General features: G+C 36.0%; 2 protein-coding genes across 3 annotated transcripts in view; both read right to left on the reverse strand.

Moving 5' to 3' along the window:
* LOC122256743 (armadillo repeat-containing protein 7) overlaps positions 1-4176 on the reverse strand; it is a 13027-nt gene extending 8851 nt beyond the window's left edge. The window contains exon 1 of one of the 2 annotated variants that reach the window (XM_043021628.2): positions 4035-4176. The gene's annotated coding sequence lies outside the window, so the exon portion shown is untranslated. Of the gene's footprint in view, positions 1-3972 lie in introns of both variants that reach the window. The other variant, XM_043021629.2, reaches the window with a different exon arrangement.
* Positions 4177-6589: 2413 nt separating this feature from the next.
* LOC122256735 (uncharacterized) overlaps positions 6590-10000 on the reverse strand; it is a 3967-nt gene continuing 556 nt past the window's right edge. The window contains exons 2-6 of the mRNA XM_086539926.1: positions 9183-9317; positions 8487-8651; positions 7919-8161; positions 7539-7622; positions 6590-6894 (exon numbers count right to left, since the gene is read on the reverse strand). Of these exons, the coding sequence (XP_086396052.1) occupies positions 6709-6894; positions 7539-7622; positions 7919-8161; positions 8487-8651; positions 9183-9317 (813 nt within the window). The 3' untranslated portion in view covers positions 6590-6708. The remainder of the gene's footprint in view (positions 6895-7538; positions 7623-7918; positions 8162-8486; positions 8652-9182; positions 9318-10000) is intronic.

A 10000-nucleotide genomic window follows, 5' to 3' on the forward strand; every position in this document is an offset into this window, starting at 1 on the left:
AACTCATCCTGGAGCCTGTGTAAGCAAATCTATCCACCGTCGGCAATGGGTTAATGGAGTCGAGTCCTTTTGTATTGCATTTTTCCCTTCCTTGAAATTAAAAGGCCCTTATTCCTTCAGTTATGATGCTTTATCAATACCAAATGCTAATAAGTATCACCTTGACAATATATCATATACACTCATATATCATAACATAAGACCATCTCAGAAGGGTTAAGCAAGGTGTCTTCTATTCAGAATGTTTCTTTCAATTTTAGCAATACTTTAAAAAAAAATTATAGTTGTATATCCTGTCACTGTTATTTCTTAAATAGTAACAAATAATGAACAACTAATAATAATAAAACAAAAATTAAAAAAATCATTAAGATAACAACAATAACAATAATAAAAGGGCCATGTAAGAAAAAAAAGATATTCTAGTAATATGGGAATATAGGTGTTATATCTGTAAATTCCTTCAAAATCAATTAAAACTTGATCACTATTTTAACCCATTGCAGACAGGGGAGAGATTTGCTTGCCCTGCCCAGTCTCTAGAGGCAGCTTCACACAACATACCTAGACTTTTCCACACACTCTTTCAGTCACTTACTGTAAAACTAGAGCCTTCAAGGCTCTCTCTCCTGCTAGAGCTAGGAGAAAGTGGTGCCATATAATTTTCGATTTTAGGTAAAACCCATTTTGCGTCATAGGAACACGTCTTTTCCTGAAGAGCTATAGCCTTGGAATTTGTATATGTTATTTGCATGTGTTCACTGCTGATATGTGAATTTTTTGAAGTGTGGTTCATAATATGTGAACTTTATTGTGATTTATTGTGAAAAAAATTGAAAATTTAAAAAATTTAATGCAGCCTATAATTTTTAATCAATAGCTTTGAAAAAAATACATAGATAGCTGGAGCATATTGCTTTTTCTTGCTTTGTTTCTCAGTAAAAAAAACAACAACAACAACAACAACAACAACAACAACTTACGATTTTAAGCGTTTAATAATTATGAAAAAATAAATAAGTAAATAAAATAAAATAAAATAAAATAAAATAAAATAAAATAAATAAATACAGCTAAAAAATAGCCCTATTATTTTTCTTTCAAAAGATAGACAATAACATTAATAATGTAGATGCAGTAGTGTTTTAAACTAGAAATACTCCTCGACATAACCTCTGTCAAATAATTTTTTACCACATCCACCCAGAGATAACATGCCACGAAGGGCTTTAAATCATGAGGACATTTGAATTTCACTGAAAAAAGTTTCTCTGTATGATAGTTTACAGTTTGTTGATGCGATGAATGAAGAAATGATTTTTGTTAACTGTAAAAAATATTCATCAAAAATCACACCCATATGCTCCCTTAATATCATGGCAATTGTAGTAAATATGACTACTATTGTCATCATCACTAACTCATTATTCATGATACAAAATCCCTGAATGTCATGTTCATCATGACGCACATTGTATGTCATGACACCTATCCACAAAGAGTTAAGATTCAACCATTTAACCCACTGATAGCGGATGGCGTGATTTGCTGTCAAGGCAGCATCGGTCGTAAACGCGGATGGCACCTTACCATACAAAATAAACCCGCCACATGAGCGTATACATATTTATTAAAACCACGACCAATGGGTTAAATAACAGTAAGTCAGGTTACAGGAAGCTCATTTCTTTCACTGCACTTAATAATGATCATAATCATAACTATTATAAATGTAAAAATAATGATAATAACAGTCATAATTTGACAACCACTATAATTAATTAGGCACAAATCATGTTTTGTCACATAAACTAACATTATAACATACTAATTATTCTGGTACTTTTTTCTGGAATATCATTTCCTATATAACTTTCATAAACTGCAATTTAAATATATCTAAAATGATAAAAAAAATAATTGTATGTAATGTTATATTCATTTCACTTTGCTCTAGATGAGTGTAGATCCCCCGGTCCAAGCTTTATCTTATCAGAATATGCTTGATTTTTTTTTGTTCTTGATATACCAAAGTCATGGGAGCATTCCCTTGACACCATAATTAGTGAATATATAGATAATTCTATGTTTACAATTTTTACCACCTGAAGGAGCAGGCAGGAACTTTGATGTAGAGGCACAGCGAGATTAGGCAAAGCAATCGAGATTCTAATTAGGTAATCCTGTTTTTCTACTATATTTTGGTATCTCAGTATGTTTTCTTGCTCTAAATATCATACAGCATTGTCAGAAGACAGTCATACATTTTCTGTCCTGCACATGCAACACAAACTCTGCAACTTCCTCCCATGTTGCTAACATGATAAAACTTTCAAAGAATTCAATAACATTTAACCCAATGATGACGGTGTGTCACACCCATGTGACACGGCAAAGTGCCTGATGACAGGGCGACACACCAGTGTGACGTCCCCGTGGCGATAATGCATAGGCCCAGCATAGGGGGTTGCCACTTCTCGGCGGGCCCATCGGGATTGGGTTAATCAATAACAGTCTGTATGATGTAAAAAATAATGCCGTGTCTTGAATTTTCTTTTTTGCTGGTAATCCAGTCATCTGACTAAAGGATCATCCTGCTGAAATATTTGAATTAAGGCTGACATTAACTGAAAAAAGGAATACAGTAAAAATGGAAATTTACTACTGGTATAAATTTCTATTGAAGTAAAATATAACGATTAGAAGCCTCTGATTTCAAGAAACAAAACCTACTGCTCAGCAATTTCACAGGAATAATTATCTTGAACAATGTCCACAAATAAAAAAATAAAAAAATACAAACTCCAAGAGACTTCAAAGTTTTCATAGACTAACTCAAGGAAGAACTTGGAATATACATTAAATAACTCTAAGAAATCAGGCCATGTGGCATCGGGCATCAAATCGACATTGCTCTTTCATTCCGGGAGAGTGCAGAGGCCAGGACGCGTATCACTGCCCGAGTGTATAAACTTCAATTCATATCCTTTCTGATCTTCTGGCAATGCACTATAATATTTAGAGCAAGAAAACAATTTAAAAGTACCAAAATAAAATAAGAAAAATAGAGGTGTACTTTCGGGCAAGGATCAGCTGATCAAAACAGTGACCGTCTTGAATGGATAACCTATGCAAAGAAGTTGCCTACCAGCTCCAGCGTGGTCATTAAAATGTCAATGTGCGACATTTGTAATCCATCTATATCAGTCAATATAATGCTGAACAACTTCTCAACCTGCAATTTTTAATGGACACGAATAGTAAAACCAAAGCAAAGTGAACAAGCTATCTCAACTGCCATAATCACACAGACGAGGCCGTGGTTGCAATTTTTTTTTCCAAACTTATCATCATTCCATACAAAATAAGAGAGATATGTGTTACTTCAATGACAAATTGTAAATATTACATGACAACCAATAAAAGAAAACTTACTAGTGTTTAGTGGTTTACTTGTACATGTTATAAATATCAAGCGGTTTCATTACACAAAGTTTATCCATAAATAAGCTTAACGTGTCGACACCTTCAAAAGAAACTAGAAAAAAAATATCACTCGTTCACATCTATCACATACATGTAACAATTAACTACGAAATGCTACTACTACAACGATTGCAACACCACAGCATCTGCAGTATTTAGCATAGAAACAAAACACAAATACACGTTGAAAAGTAAGGCCAAACTACGTTAGATATCACCGAAATACAGAGGAAAAATAACGATTTTTTTTTTGCTCTTCGCCAAAACGGAGTTGAAATACGGCAAGGCAACCATATCTGAACATTTGCAAATAAGGCTGACAATAAGGGTTCTCCCTAAAGGCAAAACAATGACAAACCAACCGTACAATAAGGATTAAAACGATAACAACTAAAGCAAGAGCCGAGAACCTCCCCTGGCCAAAGCATGGAATAACACGATTCCTGAAGAGAGGAAAAAAAAAAACATAACAAACCCATTTCTCACATATTTCCCTCCTTGGAATGAGTTAATTCGTCATCTAACATGCTCGAATCCAAGTCCCTCACCTAACTCCATCGTCGAACGACTCAGGAAGCCATTTCAAGGAATGAAAAGGGACGAAAAAGAGACGAAATCCGAAGAGGAAGGTCCTGGGCGACTCAGCTCCTTCAGGTTCGAAGTGTGACTGACATGTGTTCTGTAGAGATGTCTTGGCTTGTTTCCCCAAAATGGCCTTTTTTCTCTCTCTCTAGCGTGAAAAGGGTATGAATGGGATGAATGGTGCGTGGCAAGAAGTTGTTTTCTGAATTCCTGAATTGTGGATGAATGACATGTGTTGCTGAGGAAGTGGTTTCGTATTTTTGTTGTGAATGGCTTAAATCTTTTTTTTTTTTTATTTTTTTCTTTCCTTTTTTTTTGCCTTTTTTATTTATAGTGCATGTAGGATAAGATATATTGGATTTTATGTTGTACTTTGGTAGATATTTCTTATCGCTAAATAAATCGGCTTTTTGGGTGAATTAAATAAACCAACCTTTTTATACATCGTTTCATTGTATCCTTCTATATTGATGAAGATAGCAGATTTAGACTAATATTATACCATCATTACTTATATGATTTTTGTTGTGATAGTTTGTTTTTTTTCCTTTTAAGTATTTGTGCGTCGTTGAAGCTTTTATCGGAGGAAAATAAAGAGAAAGAACAGATACCGGCAACTTGTCCATGTTATAAACAATGTGGTGTTGGTAAATAGAATTTATTCTTTTCATTGTAGTGTTCGTAACTGATGAATACAATATATGGGTGAAATTACGAATGTATTATTTCACTGAAATTAGAATTTTGAAATGTGAAATACGTCAACTTTCTTGGCGGGAAATACGAATTGGACAAGAACGCGAAAATGCTCATATACATATACATACATACATATACATATATTATATACATATATATATACACACACATATATACCCACACATATATGTATATTATTATCATTGTTATTATTGCCATTATTATTACTATTATCATTATCAGTATCTTTACTACGAAATTATAACAATACAATTTTTCTTCGAAAACAGTTCTAATATATTTTCATAATACAAAAGATGACGCAATTGTATACAGCAAATTACACAATATTTTTTAGGATATATGAAATATAGAATTATCCTGATTTACTTTAGTTTGTCCTTAAAATATACAAAAGAGAACGAATTTTGATTTTACATATTCTGACGAATCGTGAGGTGGCATTCGAGTCGACCTACCATTTCTCTCTCAGGACTTTTGTTCAAGCTATTCAAAAGAATAGAGTTCACTCTGCTGGTGTATCTATGAAATACATTTCGCATTCAATCCTACAGCTTCCTCTCCGATCTCCGAGCTTCTGGTGCCGTAGCAACACTGCTCGTGCTTCACACTATCGTTCCATACATACCATATCATTTATATTAATGAATAAGTCTTTATTTGTCCTATGAGGGTAATTTTATCCAGCCAATCTTTTGCCAACCATGACCGAATTCGTGGACATTTTAAAGTTTGTTGGGCAGAAGGTAATAATACGCCTGCAACAAACGGCCTAGTTGGACCTATTAACCACTGCGTGACCAGTCTACCGTTTCTTTGTATTACTATTTTTTAACAATACCGGCATATTATTTTTAATTCTTTGTATTGTTTTTATTATCATTTCTTGTGTCTAACTACCCAACAAAACTAACTACACAGCTTTAAAAATAACAAATAACTTTTCTATTGATAATGCAGTACAGTACAGGATCCTCATATTTCTCAACTTCAATCTTAAAGATCTCCACTCCCAAGTTTACCGCTCAGCGTTGTGCGAATATCTGGTCAAGTACGAAGAGACAGTGCGAATAAGGGCACGTATTTCGAACACAAGAATCGAAACTAGCGGTTCAAACATAGGTAATGCATTGGCACGTGTTTCGGATAAAAGAATCGAACCTGGCATATCACACATGGGCAATGAATTGGCGCGTTTCGTGTACGTTTCGTGCTGGCGGTTCACACATAAACAATGTATAGACATGTGTTTCGAAGGAAGTCTTCGGTCTCTTCAGTGTATAGCGAAATATATATGTATGTATATATATATATATATATATATATATATATATATATATTATTTTTTACAAGAGACTTACATATATAAAAGAGATTGATTTTTTGTGCAAAATTCATAATAAGAAAATAGCTGTATCTGCCAAGATATTGAAGTCCTCTTCATCTTTCCTTCTTAATGAGAATGCCATATCAACATTATTGTTAATGAATAGTCACTTAATGATGAGGTTTGGCGTGAAAATATTAGATATTGGTGTTATAATAATTGTTTTCATGTCAGCTACCTTAAAAATCAGTTTCAGTTAAGTTTTTATTCACTTACTGTGACAATATATGAAAATGTTCCATTAACAAGATTATTATTACTAGATATTCTCTTGATGGCAACCCCCCCCCAGAAAAAAAAAAAGTTTTAAGTTTGTGTATCGACTAAATTCAGCTAACTGAAACATAATTTTCAACTGCAGTTCTTATGCAACTGACAAAATTCAAATAAAGGAAATCAAGGAAAATTCCAATGTTATATAACAATATTTAATGTGTTAACTTTAATATTCACTTAAATTAACAACTGATATTTACTACAAACTTCACACTGCAACAGATAAAACACACACACAAAACACCATCTAGCTGACATCAATAATACACAGAATGGCCATGACTCCTCCCGCTGGTCTGAGGAGCAGCCTTGACCCAGTGCACCTCGTAGTAGGAAGGCAAGGTCACACTACCCATCTCCGGCACCACCATGCGGGTCCCGTCCGTCTCGATGGCGGCGACGCGGACGTGTTTGTAGCCGAGGCAAGTGAGACCCTCGAACACCTGTTGGGGGGATGGGGGGGGGGGGGGGGAGTGAGGAGAGTTGCTATTTTTTGTCTTTTCTATATCGCATGATTCATGATTTGATATCTTTTTTAAATATATATAACATAGTTTTACTATTTTTTTATATCACCTAGTTCATGATTTAATCTTTTTATATCACATAGTTTATTATTTAATCTTTTTTATATCACATAGTTCATTATTTATTCTTTTTATATCACATAGTTCATTATTTAATTATCTTACATCACATAGTTCATGATTTAATCTTTATGTATCACACAGTCAATGATTTCTTGTGTATGTCACATGTTTCATAATCACGTTTTTTACACACATACGCATATTATCGTATCATGTCATTGTTATAAAGTTGACGTTTGATTCTTCCGTGTAAATTATATAACATTTATCCTATACATAGTGTGCGTTTACAACAATTCTTAACTCCCCTATCCCCATCATATGGAATCAAATAAATCAACTGGAATATACTTAATGCAAATAAATGTGGGACAATAAGCGATGACTTTTTAGCGTCGAAATGCCTATATTACATCATATTTTATCATATTACATACCATGCATCATGTGTCATGTATATATGTATATGTGAATGTATTGGTAACAGTTGTCCTTACCTTAAATGAGTTTTCAAAATACCGTTTGCGTTCCTCCATCGTCAGCTTATTCACACTCAAGGGTACGTGCAGGCCAACGCTTATCTGTTCAATGAAAGACTTCGTATAATATTTTAAATCATTAAAACAAATCTACAACCAGACTTGGCATTAATTTGGTTACTATATCTTGTTCGGTTACTTTTATGAGTTTCTAGACATAAACTGAACTACAGTACGTGGTGGTTAAGTAATTCCACGTTAAGAAATAAATATACAAACGCGTTAGAAAACGAACATATATAGTTATTGTTCTTTTCACTATTGCTGCAACACGGTGCAGGATATTACCATTCAACAAATTCCATACTTAGTGCAAGGACCTTTTGCTCCGTCCTTACCTGGCGAACGTCAATGAGATTATGATAGGTCACCACCTGGCGAAGCAGCGTCCATTCCTGCCCCCGGAGATCTGCTCTTAGGAACTTGACCTTGCGCCCCACATGCCCTAGGGAGGTCACGATGTCCTTCAGAGATCGGCGGCGCCTGATCGACCCCCCGGGAAGGGCTCGGTCGTAGGAAAGCTCGGAAATCTGCCAGGGATGCCTTCTTGGCCATTCCTCCGATTCCTTTACCTCTTGCTTCTGCAGAGGGAAAGGGAGAGTGAGTGAGTGAGGGAAGGAGTGAGTGAGTGAATGAGTGAATGAGGGAAGGAGTGAGGGAGAGAGACAGCCAGAAAAAAATGAAACAGAGAGAGAGAGAGAGAGAGAGAGAGAGAGAGAGAGAGAGAGAGAGAGAGAGAGAGAGAGAGAGAGAGAGAGAGAGAGAGAGAGAGAGAGAGAATGAAAGAGAGAGAGAAAGAAATGAAAAAAAAGTCAATCTCCGTATCTTCCTATATCAAATACAGCACACAATACCAAACAGCCTCCCTCCGTACCACGCCCTTAATCTCCCCGACGGAAATCTTACCAGCTTGTCGACGATTGCATGGACGTGGCACGTAAGCTTGTCCATATCCTTCTTGAACTGCGCATCATCAACCACTGTGAAATAATACACAAGGCAAGTCTCTTCCTGCTCGTCGCCACCAGCTGTTGCACACACGTGGCGGCCGAACTGGCTGTCACGCCGCGTCTGGTCATGCACGAAGGAGAGCATTTGAAGAGCATTCTTATATTTTTTATTGCATTCATAAGCTTAAGGTAATATATCATGAGAAAGAGGGAAGGAGGATGAAGAAGGGAAGGGAAGGGAAGGGAAGGGAAGGGAAGGGAAGGGAAGGGAAGGGAGGGGAGAGGGAGGGAAGGGGAGAGGGAGGGAAGGGGAGAGAGAGGGAGGGAGGGAGGGAGGGAGGGAGGGAGGGGAAGGGAAGAGGAGAGGAGGGGGGAGGGGAAGGAAGGAAGGAAGGAGGAAAGGAAGGAAGGGAGAGGAGGGGAAGGGAGGGAGAGTGAGAGTGAGAGTAAGAGAAAGGGAGGGAAAGGGCGAGAGAGGGAGGAAGAGAGAGAAGGGGGACAAAAGAGGGGACGGTTGAGGAAGAAAGGGAGGGAGAGGGAGAGATAGATAGAGATAGAGAAAGAAAGAAAGAGAGAAAGAGAAAGGAAGAGAAACATAGATATAGAAAGAGAGTGAGAAAGAAAGAGAGACAGCACAAGAAAATGTACTTACTCTACTTTTGGTCTTGTTCTCTCTGGTGAAATCCAACCATGAGGAGCAGAAGCTTTTATCTGGATTAAGCAAATACTCGAAGAAACTCTCGACTCCCTTGTACTCAAGGCGAGGCAAGGAAGACGTCCTGCAAACCTGCAACATGAAAGCGATATCTATGCAACAGGAAAGCAATACCTATACATAAGGAAAAATGATGCTTAAAGAAATTATCTATAAATAAGTCATGTATGAATAAATGAATTATACGTAAAAATATGTATAAATAAACAAATTATATATGTAAAAAATAATATAGAAATAAGTTATTTCAATAGATTTGTATCAATATGATATGTAAATAAATCAATTATATCAAAGGTATCAAATATACACTTTATATTCAACGAGATTCAATAACACATGGAACTTCACAACTCGCTACGTCACATCATGGCATATTACATCACAAACAGAACAACTCATTCACTACACAAATCATTCACCATGCAAGTCTTGATAGCACATCACATCCCGTTAATCAAATCGCATCGAAAATACATCACGTCACAAAGATACCATCCTATTCATTAAACCACATCACACAGACTAACCCATTCACTACATCACATCACAGACTATCCCATACTTCCCACTACAACTTAATCATATCACATCACAAATGCACACCATAATCACGTCAAACCACAAACACACATAATAAAAAAAAACACATCACGTCACAAATAATCTTCTCCTCAGCTTATCCCTATTCGGGGTCGCCGTTTTTGATGAGCTTTCTCCAAGTACTCCTATTGTATACTATTGTTATATAATCT

Source organism: Penaeus japonicus, unplaced genomic scaffold (genome assembly GCF_977035675.1).
Source record: "Penaeus japonicus unplaced genomic scaffold, GWHDUDI00000001_assembly GWHDUDI00000009, whole genome shotgun sequence".
NCBI classification, from domain to species: domain Eukaryota; kingdom Metazoa; phylum Arthropoda; class Malacostraca; order Decapoda; family Penaeidae; genus Penaeus; species Penaeus japonicus.